We start from the raw sequence: 20,052 nt of genomic DNA on the forward strand, positions 1-20,052 counted from the left end.
ATCAGTCTCCCCTTGGAGAAAGATGGAGAGCCCCAAGGAAAAGAGGGAATGTCATTGAACACACATAAGTAGAAAACTATATCTATATCTTATTCAAGGATAGATAAGAGCCAGTAGATGAATGGATAAAGAAGATGTGGTATGCACACACAATGGAATATTATGCAGCCACAAAAGGGTGAGATCTTGCTATTTGCAACAACATGGATGGACCTGGAGGATATTATGCTCAGTGAAATAAGTCAGACTGAGAAAGACAAGTACCATGTGATTTCCATTCATATATGGAATCCAGAAAAACAAAACAAATGAATAAACAAACAAAGCAAAATCAGACCTATAAATACAGAGAACAAACTGTTGGTTGCCAGAGGGAAGGAGGCTGAGGGGATGGGCAGAGTAGGTGAAGGGGAATGGGAGATACAGACTTCAATTATGGCGTGAATGAGTCACAGGAATGAAAGGCACAACATAGGGGATAGAGTCAATAATATTGTAATGGCATGCATGGTGACAGAGAGTAGCTACACTTGTGAGCATAGCATACCCATAGAGAAGTTGAATCACTATGTTGTACACCTGAAACTACTGTAACACTGTGCGTCAAAAAAGAAAAATCTCCAGTATATGTTAAGGGGGGGGAAGCAATGCGTGGAAAAATGAATATAGTACTACAATGCTTTGTATAAATAAAGAAGAAATGAAGATATATTTGCTTGCATTTACTTAAAGAAAACTTGGAAGGATAAGAATGCATGATAAACTAATAAAAGTAATTGCCTATGGGTGGCTAAGGGGAGAATAGGATGGAAGAATAAGGTGGGGGCAAGGATTTAAATTTAAACTACATGCAAAGAAGACTTTTGGTCAAAATTTCAAATATTAGAATAATATCTTAGAAAAAAAAGAATAGATAATATATCCATGAGATCCTTGCATGAGCCAATATCAAAATGAATCAAAGATCAATTCTTACCTGAGGTCAGAGAAAAAAGAATCAGAAGGGACCAGGGGAGAGCGAATGATAGAGATTCCAGGAAACAACAAATCTCTACAAGATAGGAACTGTGCTTGTCCTACACTTTTGACATGGCAGTGGAAATACTTACATAATTATAATAATATATACCTTATTAATTTGGCAAAAAAAAAATATAACCATAAAAGTAATGGTGTAAGAGTATGAAATCCTTATCTGCCATAATAAGTAGTTTAAAGCTAATAAATTAAGAAATAAGAAAGCTTTTTAACATTTTTAAAAAGAATTACCAAAGTAGTTACAATAAGAAATTATTAAAATTAGGGGCACCTGGGTGGCTCAATGGGTTAAAGCCTCTGCCCTCAGCTCAGGTCATGATCTCAGGGTCCTGGAATCGAGCCCCGCATCGGGCTCTCTGCTCAGCAGGGAGCCTGCTTCCTCCTCTCTCTCTCTGCCTGCCTCTCTGCCTGCTTGTGATCTCTGTCTGTCAAATAAATAAATAAAATATTTTTTTTAAAAAAGAAATTATTAAAATTAGTTAAAAGTACTTTGTCTCTTAGAGGAAGGACAGGGAAATGTTGCTTTTCATAAGTCCTTTTAGAGTACACAATTTTGTTATATATGTATATCTATATATGTATCTAAAGTCAAAGATTTATTTATCATAGAGAGAGAAAGAGCAGGCACACATGAGGTGGGGGAAGGGCAAAGGGAGAGAGAATCTCAAGCCGACTTCCCACTGAGTGCAGAGCTCCACACAGGGCTTGATCCCAGGACCCTGAGATTATGACCTGAGTTAGACACTTAACTGAGTGAGACACCCAGGCAACCCTGTCATATATATATATATATATATATATATATATATATATATATATATTTCTTAGATAGAAAAGAACATTGACAAATTAAGAAGTTAATTTGATTAAAATGATTTGGAAAAAAATACAAAAAAAATGTAGAACACATACCCTAAAGTAATTCCACTACTAGGAACTTATACTAACAATATATTCATGTGAATATACAAAGACATGTTACAACAATCTCATTTTATGAGAACAAAGTGGATAATCTAGATATCCATCCAAAATTTAAAATGTCATATCCATACAATACAATATAATGTAGCCACACAAAGAATGTGGTAGATCTCAGTGAGCTGACAGAGAGGTCTCCTAAGATCTGCAGAGGGTTGCATGAATACAAACAAATGTGCCCATGCACCTGAAGTGAAAAGATAAGCAAGATACTGGGGAAGGGCTAGGATGAGAATAGAGAGAGCAACTTTATTTTTTTTTTAAGATTTTATTTTGGAGCTCCTGGGTGGCTCAGTAGGTTAAGAGTCTGCCTTTGGCTCAGGTCATGAACTCAGGGTCCTGGGATTGAGTCCCACATCCAGCTCCCCACTCAGTGGTGACTCTGCTTCTCTCTCCCTTGGCGCCTTTTCTCCCTGGCTCTTGTGTGCTCTCTCTCCCTCTCCAATAAATTAAAAGAATCTTATTTTTTAAAAATATTTTATTTATTTATTGGAGAGGGAGAGAGAGTATGAGCAGGGTCAAGGAGCAGAGGGAAAAGGAGAAGCAGACTCCCCACTGAGCAGGGAGCCCGATGTAGGACTTGATCCCAGGACTCGGGGATCATGACCTGAGCCAAAGGTAGACGTTTAACGGACTGAGCTACCCAGGAACCCCGAGAGCAACTTTTACTCTCCATATAGTTTTATACTATTTAATGTCACATTGCTGAAATGTTTTTAAAATTCAGAAAAGTACACAAAGAAAATAATTATCTGATCACCGCAGTCCTTCCACTTGAATGAATCACTGCAACCCTTTGAAGGCATTTGCTTCCTCTGTACATATCTGAGTGTGTGTGTGCGTGCTGTATGCTTAAAGAAACATCATTCTATTTGTTTAAAATGGTATTTTCTCATTATAAATAATTGAGAGGATTTACGTAAACTCAAAAAAAAAGTAAAAACTGTAGGAGAGGAAGAAATTTCTTCTTTCCTCCAAGATTCTTCCAATTGGTTTAAGAATTACAGATTAATAGAAAAAAAAACCTTAATTTTATTATGTGTGCACAGAGAGCCAATAATGAAACTGACGCCCAAAGAAATGACCAAGGCAGGCAGTTTTGATACATTTTAGACAAAGAGATAATATACTTGCGAGGAATTGACAGGATAAAGAAAACAGATGTTTGGAAGGTTCAATTAGTAAGGAATTCTAAGTGGAATTGGGCTGAGACGGTAAATTAGTAAAAAGTAACAGGATTTGTTTCTATAGCTTTCGTGGCTTTCAAGTTCCTTTCTCAGGTGATAAGAATGTCTTTTTATTTCTTAATACAGGGGTGGTATCTTTGACATGGGACATTAATTTTCTGCTTTCAGGGTGACAGAGGAGGATCTGTGGATGTCCTTGCTTCCCAAGTAGCTTCAATTCAAAATAATCAATATGCCTTTGTGGAACATTTTGGGCAACCCTCCCCTGGACCCCTGACAAAACCAATCACCTGAAAACTACCCACCCAGAAATTATCCTTGCTAAAACATGAACCAATATAACTTCACCTACAAGGATGGATGGGTAGAAAAATAAGTACAAGCACTTGTATTAATATAGGATCATGCCAGTGCTATTTTACCAAAATTGTTGATTTTCATTTATTTGATTTCACAGAAGGAAAAAAAAAAAGCTAAAAAACTGGGACAGTTACTGAACTTCAAATTAATGTATCTTTGTTTCAGAAAGTATTGTTTCATAAAAGATCCCTTTAAGGTTCAAAAAAGAGATTATAAATACACACTAAAGGATTATGAAATGAATTAAGAGGGTTATGAAATAAATGACAGGACATTATATGTTTTCTAAATCCTGTGTTTCCAATTTAGACATTATCTATTGATAGTGTTTTGAAAGATGAGCACAGGCACATTCCTTTCTATCTCTCTTCCTCCCAACTCAAACTTTGAATAGATATATTATTTTTTCAATCATTGTTTGGGTTTACATTATTTCAATTCTATTTGATAACTGTCATTCCTATGGTTAAAAAATTTGTTTCAAATAGCACATTCACAATTCAAAGTCAAAATACTATAAAATGCTGTACATTGAGAAGTTCCACTTTCACCCTTTTCCATCTCAGTTCCCCCTGCTGTAACCATTTGGCTTTTAAAAATTTTTTTTAAATTTATTTGACAGAGATCACAAGTAGGCAGAGAGAGAGGTGGGGAGGTAGGCTCCCTGCTGAGCAGAGAGCCTGATGTGGGGCTTGATCCCAGGACCCTGGGATTATGACCTGAGCTGAAGACAGAGGCTTTAACCCACTGAGCTACCCAGGCACCCCAACCATTTGGCTTTTTATATAATTTCCAATCTCTCAGATATAAGCAAAAATCAAAGTATATTTTTTCCTCCCTTTCTCTCTCTCTTTTTAAAGATTTTTATTTACTCCTTTGATGGAGAGACAGTGAGAGAGGGATACAAGCAGGGGGAGTAGAAGGAGAAGCAGGCTTCCTGCAGATCAGGGAGACCGATGTGGGGCTCGATTCCAGGAATCATGACCTGAGCCGAAGGCAGATGGTTAACAACTGTGCCATCCAGGCACCCCCTCCTTTTCTCACTATTATTGTACATTATGCTTTTTTTCATTTAACAATACATTTTGAAGATTTTAATTTATTTTTTTGTCGGGGGGAGAGAGAGAGTACAAGTGGAGGAAGGGGCATGGGGGAGGAAGAGGGAAAGGGAGAGAGAATCTTGAACAGACTCTGCACCGAGGGCAGATGCCCAATTTGTTCACTTGTAGGAGTGTAATCTCCCGTTCACCCCACTCTTTCATTATAACCATCACCATTACCCATTTCCAGAATATTTTTCATCTTGCAAAACTTAAACTCTACAGCTATATTTTGATCTAATATAAGTCTGTTATTTTGCTGCAGTAATGTTGCATAGTGGTCATAGAGCTTGTTTTTATCTTGCATATTCCTTTTTTTTTAAGGTTTTTTAATTTTTAAGAAATCTCTACAACCAACATGGGACTCGAACTTACAAACCCCAGATCAAGAGTTGCCAGCTCCACTGACTGACCAGCCAGGCAGTCTTTTTAGGCTCATCCTTGAGCATCTCATCCAGGACATTGCGTTACCTTTAATATCATTCGGGTAAATTAGGGCTTTTCTTCCCACTGTGTCTGAGAACAGTTAATGTTTCCCATTGAGCTATCTATTTGGAGTCTATCTTCTTTTCTGTACCTTGAAACTTAGCCACATCCTGAGGATATCCAGTGATCTGGGGCTGGCTCCCCAGTTCACCTCCATCAGTCTCTGTGTTTACTCTGCCTCCTCTTCCCAGTAGCCATTTTCACTACTCCTAGATGAGAAGAGATGAAATAACCAGTCTTTTTCTCTCCAGTTTTAGGAATGGTAGTTAAGTGTTGAAGAGATTTTTTTCTCTCATCATATGGCTTCCTGGTGAGTATACTTGCGGGGACAGGTGCCCAGAGCCCAGCTCTGCTGTCCTCTCAACTGTTCTTCTGAATCTTTTTTCTTTTTTGTTCACCAGTTTTAAAAGTTTATTGCATTAGATTATATCTTGACTGCCACTGATGATTTTAAACACTCCCCGCCCCCCGACCCCAATCTATTTGATAATGAGGAAGGAAATTCTGTGAGGGAAATTCTAGTCACGATTTTAGCTCTGCTTTTTCTTTTCATATATTTCTGTAATAAAATCTTTAAACCATCTACATGTATTTCTTTTGTTTCCACTTTTTCTTAAAAATTAAGAATCAGTACTGCAGAATAAATTATAACCATTTTAAACAGTTTATGAGGCAAAAGCAAAATTCAGGCACAGATTTATACACATTTGTTAAGCAATGTCTTGTCTGTTTTTTAATTCATGTGTAATTCTTTAATCACCACATATTCGTGAAAACCTAAAAACAGTAAAAATTCTCAACAACACAATAATTAAGTAAATTATTATAGGATGTTGATAGCGTATTCATAGCAGCTGTAATAATGACACTTTGCACCTTTAATAGCACAGAGAAATGCTTATGATGCACACGTAACAAAGGATTCCAAATTGTGTACTCTGTATGCTCCAGTTTATAAAACAATATTCATGCCAGGGAAACACATCAAAATTAACAATGGATACATTATCTCTAGCTGGGTGTTCCTGAAGGTTTCTATTATCCCTAGGTGGGTTGTACTGGGAAGGGTGAATTCAGGATTCTCTACCCTCTGCATAAGAGAAAATGGAGTTGAAACCCTCGGGACGGGCAAGCAGCAGGTGCGCTAAAGGTAAGGGGCTAGCACAGCCGCTGGAAAGGCCCACAGAGCAACACCCCCCCCACGGCTAGGGCTTCGGTCGGGGGGATCCCAGAAAGCGACCAGGAGCGCTCTGCAGTAAGCCTGGGACCCCTGGAACTACAGCTGTGAGAGTAGGATTCCGGGGCAGCACCAGAGGAACCCAGGGGCGGGGGAGGCCGCTTGTCGAAGTTGCAATCTGGGACCCTCCCCAGAAATCACTACAGAAAGTGGGCAGAACTGCGGGGCAGGAATGCATTGGGGTGTATTTACTAGTCTTCCAAATGAAACCTTTGCTCTTTTTTGCTTACTAGAATATTAATTCATTGATAACAGGACTCCAAGCAGCAGCTGTCACCCCAAAGAACTCACTGAAGATGGTAGAAAGGAAAATTGAATTTATGTGAACTGCCTTATCCCTCTCTTCTTGATTTTAACTCCACGTCCCTTCCCATGGACATTTCCACACACTTGAAGAGTAACCTTCCTTTAGTCATTCTACAGGCTGGTCAGTGGCATGGTGAATAAGCAACTCATGCTCCTTGGTATAGAAGCTCTTGAGCACACTTGAGACAGAGCTGGAAAGGGGAGTGGGGAGACGGGTATTTGTGGATGGCTGCTGGAGGGACCTGTTGGAGGTCCTGCTGGAGATGGAGATGGCATCTCTCCAAAAGCAAGCCCTTCCTGGTAAGCTTGAGTCACTCTGGGAAACACCAGGTCCTTGCACAGCCCAGATTTTCCTCAACACCTCCTGTTGTAAGGAGGAAACAGGAATGTCCTAACACTCCAAATGTCCTAGGGGCTCTTAAAGCTCTCTTGAAGCTGCTGTGTGCCCTCCCTACCCCCTCACTTCTGAGAAAGTGGAGAGAGCTAAAATCCTTCCAGAGAAAACCAGAATATGCCCTAGATAAGCAGAGGTTATGGAGCTGTTGCCAAGGTTCATAAACTTCCTATTAAAAACAATGAATGGCACCTCTGGCAAATAAAGAAAAAGAAGAACACTTCTGTTAGTAAAAGCAATTAAAAACACCCAGAAGCCCATTACTCTCCCTTTTTTTGGAAATAAAAACCTCAATTCTCCTATTTACTTTTTTTTTTTTTTTTTTTTTTTAATGTAGGCTCTGTGCCCAACAGGGAGCCCAAGGCCAGGCTTGAACTCAGGACCCTGAAATCAAGAGCTTAGGGGAGATCTAGAGTCACGGGCTCAACAGACTGAGCAACCCAGGTGCCTCCTCAATTCTCCTCTTTAAACAATGTAAAAGAAAATCATGAATAACATTCCAAGCCATATTTGATAGAATTTTTCCTCCACATATCAATCTCTCCCAATCAGGAACCTCGTGGTTTATGATTTTTTTTTTTTAAATGTTTGCTTAAGAGGAAAGTGGGTAATACTCTGGGATAGATCTACCTATTCTCTTTGCAATTCCTGATTGTTTTGATGCTTGCCTACATCCCCTCCCCACAATGGCCCAAATTAACAAATTTGCAAGGATAGACTAAGGATCAAAGAAAAACAGAGACAAAGCAGAAAAAAAATGTGAAGGAGACAATAAATGAAGGTGAAGAAATTGGAGAACTAAAATTTATGGAGCGTCTTTTATTTGCCAAGATCTGTGGTGGGTGCTTTACATTAAAAAAAAAATTTTTTTTAAGTGAAACGTTGGGAAGTTATCTATTTTTTTTTACTAGTATTACATTATAATAGCATATAATGTCTTTTTAAAAACAGTATTCTATTAACACCATTCTGTAATTCAAGTAAACCAGGAATTGGGCAAAATCTGGGAGTTTAAAATCACTTTAGAATCTATTTTGAAATGAATTTTTTTATAACTGTAATTTTTTAAAAACTGGATAGTGAGACTCTTAAAAATGTATAAGAAAAATCAGTGCAGTTTGAAAATGTCTTATCATGTTTCTTATGTTTCTTATCATTCTCCCTTTAGGTATTTGCTTTCTCCTTCTCCCAAGCACCTTCTTCATGTCCCTGCCTCTTGTCCCTAATTCTCCAAGCCAGCCCTGTATTATCAGGCGTAGAGGGTGGAATTCAAGCCCATATGGCACAGCCTCCCTGTGCCAACAAGAGAAAGTGGATGGAGGCTACCTTTTAGGTAACCTTTCAATGGCCCCGCAGCGGAAAACCAGGTTTCCTAATCAGATTGGGAGGGTCGGATAGGCAATTAGAAAAATTGATCCCTTCACTTCAGGCTGAATATGAAGTCAGAATACCCAAGGCCTTAACCTTGCGAATTTTGAAGAAGGTGGGGCTTTACATGCGTTCATATCCTCTACTGGGCCTCTTGCTGGCCATGAGACATGCTGTTAGCAAAACGACAAGCAGTACTGCGATACTCAGGCCCACGGCCACAGGGTTTTCTCTCCTGTTTCTGTCAGTGAAGCATTCATCCGCTGCAATTGAAGTCAGATAACAGGTGTTATAGGCTGGCTGCAATGCTGGGAAGTGATACTGCCCCTGCCTGCCTCAGCCATGCAGAGAAGGAAACCCAGGGGGAAAGGTGGAGCTTCTGGGCTTCCCACCAGCTGCCTCAGACACGGATAGGTGAAAATGAGGAGGGAAAAGTCAATGCGATGATCGATGATCAGAAGTGTGCAGTGGTTGTGATCACTTAAATTGCAGATACCCTGTCCCCACACCCAGGAAATTATGATTCAGTGCATTGGAGGTGGGGCCCAGGTGATTCTCTTGCCGTTAGGAGGCAGATCCAACTTTGGGAAATGTCAGTTTGGTCCAGAGAGTCAGGATCAGACCTGTAACCCCAGGTAAGTTCTGAGGCCAAGTTTCCCCACCTCTGGCAACAGAGACCTGCCCCAAATTGCATGGCCAAGGTTTTCTATCCAGACTCTGCTTCTTAAAGGTTGCTGGTGGATAGCCTGGGGCTCCAGGTACTGGAGAAACCTTTTATAGGCTCTGGGATTTTAGCTCTCTAAAATGGGTTAAGAATGTGGGAGGTTGAGAATTATATGAAAGGGGGAGGAAGGGCAGGAAAAAACGAAAAGATAAATTTTCTATATCTCCTTGGGGGCACTGCTAGGAGAGGCCAGGTGTATGTTGCCGAAAGGTTTTATTTCTTACCTCTGCCACTACACGATTTCCCACCTGCTCAGTCCCTGTTTCACAGAGGTTTGGAGGAGGAGGAAGAGCAAGTGTGTACCTTATTTTTTAAGACCACATGATGAATTACAGAGGCTTTTCAAACCCTCATCATGAATTTGTAAATTTCCCCAAATTGGAAGTTTTGAGACGAGATGACAAAGTGCCACACTTTGTAGGGCCACACCTACTAAGAAATTTTAATATTTTTATCTTAGCACTGTGGTTAAGGTCCAAAATGGTGGCAGAGGTTTGAGGACTCCAGACAAAACTTACAGAAATCAGGGGATCCGAGGCCAGCAACACTTTAATCCTTCCTCTGCTCAATGCCTCCCAGCAAGTGTATCAGAAGGTTTTTGTTGACACCTTCAAGTTTATAATGGAACACTAAGAGAAGTTGGACTCACATTCCAGAAATTTAATTTACAGCTAAACTTCTAACTAAATCTATTTATGAAAATTGAGAGGCACTCATAATGTTCTTAGTTATTATGAGAGGAATGTTTTAGAAACTGAAATTCAATTCCTGGACATATGTAGCAATCCTGTAACCCATTTTCCCAGAAGGGAAAAAAAGGCTTTTTCAGAAAGTCATCCTCATCTGTCCCTGGCCTTCTGCCTAGGACCTGCTTCTCTCTGTAGTGGTTAGAACTCAAAGCAGAAGTTGCATAGAAACTAACACCAACTATAAGGAAGCTCTAGCCAGGGGAATTAAGCTCGTAATTGAGAAGAGGGGGGCTAACATTACTATTGCAATTTTCTTTTTTCCCTCTGCAAGTGGGAAAAAAATCTATTCTGAAATCTTGAATTTTAGATATTACTACCATTCAGGATCTTTAAAGTCTCCAAATACACTTGAGGAGTCAGAATACATCATGCAAGGAGAATGTATCCTGCTGTGGGAGACTGGTGGACATGAACATGGTAGTGTCCAATTTTGAGGTTGGTATTGACTCAAAGCAATGGCAGGAGGGAAAGTTAGAGAAACTCGGCCCTAAGAGCTTCGTGGAACCATACTGTTGTAGGAAGTTCATGTGATTCTTGTCCCTTTTGACAGTTAGACACACACAAAACAACTTGAAACTACTCTTGGGTCTCCGAAGTTTTTGTTTGCGACATGATGAAGATTTGACTTACCATTTCCAAAGTGGTCATCTTCGAAATCAAAGGCTTGATATTGGACATTCATTGTTTTCAGTTGAAGGTGAGTTGACAACTGGATGCTCTGTTCACTCACACATTTGAAGGAATGCCCAACCACAGTCTCAAACATCACCACAGAACTTTTCATTCCTTGGTAAATTTTCTCTGAAAACACAAGAATGAAATATAGACACTTGTTGGCATATATCCATTGAGTGTCAGCTGTTACCAGGGGTCCATGTGCAGTTCAATGGCCTTCACTAAGATGTGGCTCTCAGGGGTTCTGCCTTCTCTTCATGAAGACCCACTCTGGTGCTCTTTGGGGACTTCTTTCTGGTATTATGTAGTATGTAGGGCAAACTCACATAAATTAGAATGTGATAACATTGAAATGAGAACGTTTAGGAAATTTTTCTTCAGTTGTCTTGAATCGTTGGGGGCAGAATTGGTGGGGACTATTGTCAGTGCTTAGGGACTACAGAGAAGTGCCCACAAAGACCTCAGAAATAAGAGAAGTAAGATTGCTCTCTGTGACAATCACATGTACCCTTAGTGAACCAGAACAGACATATGCAGTCACCAAGTGGAGCATCTGCATGTTACCAGACTGTATTAATAGAGCAAAAGGACAGGCTGATCCCATCATTTGGAGGGGTGTTATATCCATCCATAGGGACACAGAGAAGGGAGAGGCCCATCTCTATCTACCGGAGTGCTGCCGGGGAGAGAAAGACCTGCTCAGGGACTGCTGCTGTTTTAGGAGAGGTACACCCTTTTCAAGGAAGCATATGCTTCAAGGCAGGTGGGGTTAAACATTTTAATCATATAATTAACTCCATTTGCTCTAATGCTACATTCATCCTACACCCTTCTGATTATACTTTGGCTTCTTAAATGGGAGAAATTTCACTGGCCAGAGGACCCAACTGTCTAGTCTCCTTGGCAATTACCATAAGAAATAGTTGCATGATAAACACACACGTTTAGATTTTGATTTTATACATCGGTTTCATGACCTTGGTTTAAATGTCTCCTTGAAGAGATGTAGGGGGTGCTTGCTGACAGCTCTCACGATTGAGGACTGGACTATGGACCTTCATGAATTTATCAAAGATGTGCCTGAAAGGAATACCCATGGGCTATTAAAAGGGGGCTTGAAAGTCTCCCTCCTTTCCTGCCTCTGTGGGTGTATTTGCCCGTGTCTAAGGTAGCCTTCCACATTAAGGGTCTCCTTGCTATGTGCCAGGAATAACCACACAAGAACTCTGCAGGCACTGTCCTGCTTAATTCTTTGTTTCCTTTCCTTTCCTTTCCTTTCCTTCTCTTTTCTTTTTGAGAGAGCACACAAGAAGGGGAAGGCGCAGAGGTTGAAAAGCAAACTCCCCACTGAGCAGGTAGCCCAATGTGGGGCTCGATCCCAGGACCCCAGGATCATGACCTGAGCTGAAGGCAGACGCTTAACCGACTGAGCCACCCAGGCATCCTTGTCCTGTTTAATTCTCATATAATCTTTTGAGATCGGTTCTACTGTTTCCATTTTATAGACAAGGAAATGGAGAGTCAGAGAACTGAAAATATTTATTTGCCTAAGAGCTTACAGCTAGTAAGTGGTATTTGGACTCAAGCAGTCTCACTCTGGAGCCTGCTATCTTCACCACTACACTATTGTGTCTCCTGCCCATCACTGTACTATTTACTGTAGACTCTCACATATGTACATTCAAATGCCCTACACGATGCCCTGAATTATCCATGGACACCGCTATATCATGTGTTATATCCCAGGGTAGTTTACTTCGATCACTCTCACTAACATTACAACAGTCATTACCACTGTAATTACAACTGACTACTGTTATACCACCACTGCCACCGCTGACGTGCAAATTATCATCATCGTGACTCCTACAGTTCCTCCTGCTTCTGTTGAGCCTGGATTTGGGGGACCTAGAATTGTTTCATCCCCTTTCTCAGCCTCTAACTCAGCCTCTGGTCTCACTTTCCCTTTCCCTGCCTCTTGAGACATTACTACCCGACTCCTGGCTAAAATTCTTCCATACCTTGTGATAACATTAGCTAATTTTTGTTAGCGTGCACAATATTTATTCCCCAGCCTCTGTAAGTACAGTCGTCTAAGAGAGGTACTATATATGAAAGTGAATTCTCAACTGTGACATCTTACTTACTTTTAAACAATAATCATGGATAATATCCTCTTGAAAAATATCAATAAAATATGTTATATTTTAAATAGACATTTCTCGACATTTTCATTTCTTGGCAAGTTTCTTTAGCATAGGTTCCTTAATAAGATAAGCTTAAGCACGTCATAAGATAGAATTTTAAAAAGGAGAAAACAGACATGAAAACTTTGTACAGTAAGTGACACAGAGGAGGTGCCCAGCAATGGTTTGCTATCAAACTCTGGGCTTTCAAGAGAAACATTTGAGTTGCCTAAGAAATTTCCCCCCACTGGACAGGGAGCATTACTTTCCTGGATGGGAACCTTACCGGAGTTCTCTCAACTGGCCCCACTGTGGGCCATTCTCGATACAGCAACCAAACGGAATCTTTATCAGTATAAATCTGATATACCATTTCCCTACATCAAACCCTCCACTGACATCCTTTCACACTTTAAACTCAAATCGAAAGTCCTCAGCTTGCCTCATGCAGAAGCCCTACATGCTCTGGCCCGGGTGTCCGTCAGACCTGCTCTGTTGCTCTGCTCGCTCTCTTGTGACACTTGCCGCTCCCTGAACCCATGTGCAAGCTGGCTTCTAAGGGCTTGTGCATCTGTTGCTCCTGCCACCTGAAAAAAACCTTCCCCAGGCCCAGATGCCCCCAAATGGGGATATCTCTCTGCTCAAGCCTCACCTCTTCAGAGAGGTCTTCCTCCCCTGAGAGCTTCCCAAAGGCCCTACCTAAAAATATCTTTCCAGTCCTCTGCACCCCACCCCAACCTGCTTGTGTTTGCTCATAGGACTTAATAGTACTTAACTGTCTGTTATAATTTAATGTGCCTGTTTGTGGTCCCCTCCCCACTTCTAGAATGTAAGCTCTATGACAGCAGGGACCATATGTTTGGCTAATATGCATTTCTATTGCCTCTTACAGGGCTTTGCACCTAGCTGGCACTAACCACATTTTTGTAGAATGAATGCATGATTCCAAGAGTACTGAAGAAACTGCACCATCACTAGCAAATCTGCCCCAGAGTCACTCAACTCTTTCAAGTTGCTGATAACGATCTCCGACATAACGTAGTCCCCCCCTTCTTCACAGGCAGCTGAGCAAACGGAAGCATACAAAGATGCATGGCCTTCTCCTGGTTACTTTCTCCATTGGCTTCTCCAAAGCAGCATCAAAGATGAGCAAATTCAATGGGCTGAAAAACGAGCTAACCCGAGGCACAGTATCACTGCTGGTGGAGTGGCCTTCTCTAACAGCTTACCTGGGTTTGCGACTGTCAAATAGGCTCTCACTTCACTGATGTAATACGAGTTTTCATCCTGTAAAACAGCAGTGTGTTAACCTTTGGGCACTCTGTCTTTACATTTATGATCCTGGTTTATAAACTTTGTTCTGGCAGGATTCCAGCTATTCAATCCTCAATATGGGGATTTGGGGGTCTGTGGGTACAGAACCATAATTGTATCAGAAGCTTCAAAACAGTGAAGATACCACACAACAAATAAATAATAAGTAATGGCTTACTCCTGGTCCCGAATTTCTCTACTGCATACTTGTTCCTAGAGCCTGAAATTCAAATTCCCCCGGTCTAGAGTCCCTTCAATTAGACCAAGTTTCTTCCTGTTAAAATGCATATACATCTGGAAGGTGGAGAGCATGGAGGGGTAAACATTAAGCTTTTACTAGTAATGAATATCTTAGGGTAGAGATTCAAATGGAGACCACTCATCTTTTTTCTTAAAGGCATAAAGAACCTCAGCATTTAACGATGTATTTATTTATTTTAGAGAGAGAGAGAAAGAGGGGAGGGGCAGAGGGAGAAAGGGAGAGAGAGTCCCAAACAGACTCCATGCTTAGCGCAGAGCCTGATGCGGGGCTTGATCTCATGACTCTGAGATCGACCTGAGTTGAAATCAAGAGTCTGTTGCTTTACTGACTGAGCCACTGAGGTGCCCTGAGACCACTCATCTTTAAGGCTACCATGGGTGGACTTCATGGGGCTCATAAACTCTCATAAACAGTGTGTGCAAAATTTTTCATGCAATTTATCAATTGCTTTAAACAGATTAAAGGGTTCATATCTCCAGTATGGTTAGATGGGGCCACCATGAGGGATTCTGAGAAGAAATGGTTTACTCTGAGATATCTGGATATTCTGTAAAAGAGGACCCCAGGAGGTTGTGTTCAGAAATATTAAGCAGTGTTCTACATTTTATTCAAGGATTGTCCTTTCAGAAAAACAAAACAAACAAACCATTACAAAACAGCTCTAGAACCTCCTGAGAGACTAAGGGTATGAAATAGTAAAGGGAACTGAAATGAGATATGGAAGTGTAAATTGAAAAAGGAAGTTTCGGGTTTTTTTTAAAGTAGACGATTTAGTTCTTATTTGTAAACATTCATTAGAAAACTATCCACAAGGGTGTCAGGGTGGCTCAGTTGGTTAAGCGACTGCCTTCGGCTCAGGTCATGATCCTGGAGTCCCAAGGATCAAATCCCGCATCAGGCTACCTGCTCAGCAGGGAGTCTACTTCTCCCTCTGACCCTCCCCCCATCATGCTCTCTCTCATTCTCTCTCCTCTCAAATACATAAATAAAATCTCTAAAAAAGAAAGAAAGAAACTATCCACAAGTAAGAGGTGAAGAAATGGTAGAGCAATGAAAATCAGAATCTGAAATTGAATTACCTTTAGAAGTTCTAGGTTTAGTCATAAAGAAATTTAACAGTAATAATCTCAACTACATTCAGTCCATTTGTGTATTATTTGTAGATGAAATGATGAAGCGTTCTAAAAATACAAGCTGTTTTAGTAAGGTAACTGCTACTGGTACACTCAAGTCTAGACCCTGTAATTCATTGAATAGCACCTACCATATAGTGGCTTCTTACCTTGTGCCAGGCACTGGAGGAGACACTTCTCTGCCATGTTTTATTTAATCCTCACAGCAACTCTGAGAAGAAATAGAGGCTCACCGACTTGCCCAAAATCCTAGCCCTAATAGGTGGCAGGGGAAGGTATGATGACCCCAAGCTTCTTGTCTCCATGTCTAGCATTTAATTTCTCTTATATCCTCTCCAAACAAGGCATTGCTCTAGGTCCTGGAAGAAGAGTAAGACCTGGCTCCTTCCTTCAAGGTACTTAATCTTGGTTCTCAAAGGTAAGGTGAACAATATGCTTGGCCCATCCATTTCTTCTAGAGAGAACATCTGTGAGCCAGGCCCCTCTTTGGTCACTTTCACAAACCATTTATTCAGGTTATTCTTTATTTGGGGTCCTTTTTAGCATATAAGAGACCTGTACTTCAGGCCCCAAGACCTTGCCCTATCCTAAGAGCAGAGAGGAATCCACCAACGGGATTTAAGCAGGACAGTGACATGAGTGTGACTTTCTTTTTTGAAATTGCATGGGTTGCAGCGAGAGATTGCTTTAAGGAGCAGCAGGAGAACAGTGATAAGACCAGCTCCGAGCTCCATAGGGGACCTCATGGAATCTTCTCCTTTTTGTGGCATTTCCTTGATCTATCCTCACATAAGGAAAGGCTTTGTGTGGGGCGCCTGGGTTGCTCAGTGGGTTAAGCCTCTGCCTTCAGCTCAGGTCATGATCGCAGGGTCCTGGGATCGAGCCCCACATCGAGCCCCACATCGGGCTCTCTGCTCAGCAAGGAGGCTGCTTCCTCCTCTCTCTCTGCCTGTGTCTCTGCCTACTTGTGATCTCTGTCTGTCAAATAAATAAATAAAATCTTTATTTAAAAAAAAAGGAAAGGCTTTGTGTTTCTACAAAGACTTCACAATTTACTAAGGGCGTGCTGTCACCTAGATTGCCCCCTTTGATCCTCACAACACCCCCCTGGGACAGAATAAATATTATCATCCCATTTTGCAGCTGAGAACAGAGGCTCAGACGAGTTAACCATCTACCTCTAATTCACATTGTTTGTAGGTGACACAAAGCAAAATCTGGTCTATAGGATCCTGCCCTACATTTTCTTCCATAGGATGTGTGGGTATGGAAAAAAAATTCGTTGTGCAAGAACTTTCTTTCCCATTCCCTGTAATCCAGTTTTCCGTATTTAACCATCTATCAGAAATAGGACCAGCTACAAAATTTATGGGGCCTGCTATAAAACCAAAATGTAGGATTTCTTGCTCAAAAATCATTGAAGAATTTCAAGAAATGATACCACGCTTAAACTACACATGGGCTCGGCTGACTGCTCAAGTCACATGCTCATGAATCCAGCCCTGACAGGAAGGGCCATTCCTGCTCCCCAAGAACTAGTACTGTATAGGGCTAATGCCAAAAATGAGACCTTCCAAAGCAGATGGCAGAGTGCTCACATTCACTGTGAGTTCAACTTTCTTAAGATTTTTTAAATTTATTTATTTGTGAGAGAGAGGAGGAGAGAATGAGCAGGGAGAGTGGCAGAGGGAAAGAGAGAAGCAGACTCCCCAGTGAGCAGGGAGCCTGATGCAGGGCTCCATCCCAGGACCACAGGATCATGACCTGAGCTGAAGTTAGACACCTCACCAACTGAACCACTCAGGCACCCCACTATGAGTTCACCTTAATGATGCAACAGGACAGAGTCCAGAGCCCATATCCAGGTTTCCTTCTATTAGCCAAATGCTTCTTGGGCCTGTGCTTATGTCCACAGTTAAGATAAAGGAAAAACATTTGTTAGGTGAACTCATGTAAATAAAAACACAGACAGCTCCGTTGAGATTCCAAATTTTGTAAAATTTATGCTACTGGTACCAAGTGAGTCTTATCTAGACAATTGTGCCCACTTTTTCTGTAAAGTTTTATGATAGAAATAGAAATAAGATAACAGAAATGAAATTGTCTTTTTCTTTTTAAGTAATCTCTGCACCCAATGTGGGGCTTGAACTCACGACCCTGAGATCAAGAGCAACACACTCCAAGGACTGAGCCAGCCAGAAACTCCGAAATTGTCTTTTATTTAAACTAGAGCAAGGCATTTCTTTTTCAACTCAGAAGTTCAGAATTTGGCATAATTTGAATGGTAGTAGGGCTGAAGTTTATTCTATAAAAGGGATTGGCAAGTTTGTTTATGTAAAGAGCCAGATGGTAAATATTTTAGGCTTCCTGGCTCTGTGTAGTTGACACTCAATTCTGCCGTTGTAGCACAGAAGTAGCCACAGACCAACACATACACAAGCAAGTGTGGCCATGTTCCAGGAAGCTTCATTTATGGACACCGAAAATTGAAATTCATATGATTTCCATGTGCCATGCAATATTCTCCACCCCCAGCAGCCATTTAAAAATGTAAAAGTCATTCTTAGGCTGCAAACTGTACATTTTTTGGAGGCAGACTGAATTTGGTCTGGGGGGGCCATAGCTTGTCAACTCTTGGTCCCCACCATCCATGAAAAACAAAGTTGCAGTTCATTTTTCAGTTGGTTAAAACAAAAGCAAAAATGAACTGTGGGGACTTTATCAAGATAAAAAGGGTTCGCACAGCAAAGGAAATAGATCACACAACTAAAAGGCAACCTACGGAATGGGAGAAGATATTTGCAAATGACATATCTGATAAGGGGCTAGTATCTAAAATCTGTAAAGAACTTAACAAACTTGGGGTGCCTGGGCGGCTCAGTGAGGTTGGACCTCTGCTTTTGGCTCAGGTCATGATCTCAGGGTACTGGGGTCGAGCCCTGCATCGAGGCTCTCTGCTCAGCAGGGAGCCTGCTTCCCCCCTCCTCCCCGTCTGCCTCTCTGCCTACTTGAGAGAGATCTTGAGATCTCTGTCAAATAAATAAATAAAATCTTAAAAAAAAAAAAAAGAAAGAAAGAAACAAAACACATGGACGTAGGGGAAGGGAAGGAAAAATAAAATAAGAGGAAGAAGAGGGAGGCAAACTATAAAACATGCTGAGCTCTAGGAAACAAACTGCCGGTTGCTGGAGGGGAGTTGGGAGGCAGGGAATGGGGTAACTGGGTGATGGGCATCAGGGAAGGCACTTAATGTAATGAGCACTGGGTGTTATATGCAACTGATGAATTGCTAAGTTCTACCCCTGAAACTAATAATATAGTATATGTTAACTAAATTGAATTTAAATAAAGATTTAAAAATAATTTTAAAAATGTTATAAAGAGAGCAGTTAATCTCCTATTTGGGAAGACAAAGTTTTGCTAAGACTTTCTAAATACCAATTTAAAAATATCTTTTTGTTTCCATGTATCCTAGTTTGAGTTGTCAAATACTTGTGGGCATTCCAAAAATTTTATTTTTTTGCATATTCAATAGGATGGGAAAAATTATAACAGGACTCACCTCTTAGTTGGATGTGAAAATTAAATGAAGGAATGCATGTAAAAAATTTACCACAGAGTCTTCACTCAAATTTTAACCAGTGTTTTTCACAATGATGACAAGAAATTAGATTGCCCCTTCCCAGTAAACCTCTCTCATTGAGCTCAAATGATCCTTTCTTGTCTATTTCTTAGAGCTCAGATCTACCACAGATGGAAAGAGAGAGCAAGCAAATTAAGCTTCGACAGCCCTACTCATCAAAGAAATACAGTGAAACCTCAGCTCTGGAGATGGGAGACAGATGGGCACAGAGGAAGGAGCCTCAAGCAGATGTCACACTTAACCCAAAGCACCAGGGTATTTACATGCTGCACATTATGTAGTTAGTAGTATCTGCTTTCTCCTTTGATGCCCACACAGTGATTCTCTGCCAGATGTTTTTTTTTGTATTTGGAGTTCAGGTTGGAAAGTGACAAAGATGAACCATGTCAGATTCTTGAAAACAAAGTGAAAATCCTTTGTGCACCTATCAGGATTGCCAAAAGGGGCTAAGGACTCCGAAGAGCGAGCTGTGGTACTTCAGCTCTTACAGTGTGTCCATGGGAATAGACCACTGGCACATGTCCCAGCTCACCACTCAACTGATGGAAGGATGACACAGGGCTCCTCATCTCCAGTATCTAAGAGCTCAGCAGTATCTCATCAGAGGGCCCCTAACTCCCCAAGGGACCTAAACAGCCTCCTCAGCAAAGGACTAGGTCCAGAGCAAACCAGTCAATCAACCTATCCCGGGAGGCATACCAATGACCTTGAGGCCCAGGGCCTCTCCCTAAGGTCAGCAAAATGCATTGTGGGAGTTTCATAGTCACCGGTGTTCAGGATGTGGATTTTTGTCTTCAACATCAATCAAGCATTTTTTGCTCAGCATTGTTGCGACTATGTCAAGAAACCTTTGCTCTGTATATGCCAAGGGAAAGCCAAAGAGGCTGTCTCTTTGGAGCTGCCGATCTA

The 20,052-nt window shown here is 41.1% G+C and overlaps 1 protein-coding gene across 2 annotated transcripts in view; it reads right to left on the reverse strand.

Annotated features, from left to right (window-relative positions):
* Nucleotides 1-20,052, reverse strand: part of LAMP3 (lysosomal associated membrane protein 3) — a 34,476-nt gene that overhangs the window by 1,286 nt on the left and 13,138 nt on the right. Inside the window, exons 4-6 of one of the 2 annotated variants that reach the window (XM_047731429.1) lie at nucleotides 14,021-14,078; nucleotides 10,561-10,731; nucleotides 8,554-8,720 (exon numbers count right to left, since the gene is read on the reverse strand). In XM_047731429.1, coding sequence (XP_047587385.1) covers nucleotides 8,581-8,720; nucleotides 10,561-10,731; nucleotides 14,021-14,078 — 369 coding nt within the window. In that variant the 3' untranslated portion in view covers nucleotides 8,554-8,580. The remainder of the gene's footprint in view (nucleotides 1-8,553; nucleotides 8,721-10,560; nucleotides 10,732-14,020; nucleotides 14,079-20,052) is intronic. The other variant, XM_047731435.1, reaches the window with a different exon arrangement.

The sequence above is a fragment of the Lutra lutra genome, chromosome 1 (genome assembly GCF_902655055.1).
Source record: "Lutra lutra chromosome 1, mLutLut1.2, whole genome shotgun sequence".
NCBI lineage: Eukaryota > Metazoa > Chordata > Mammalia > Carnivora > Mustelidae > Lutra > Lutra lutra.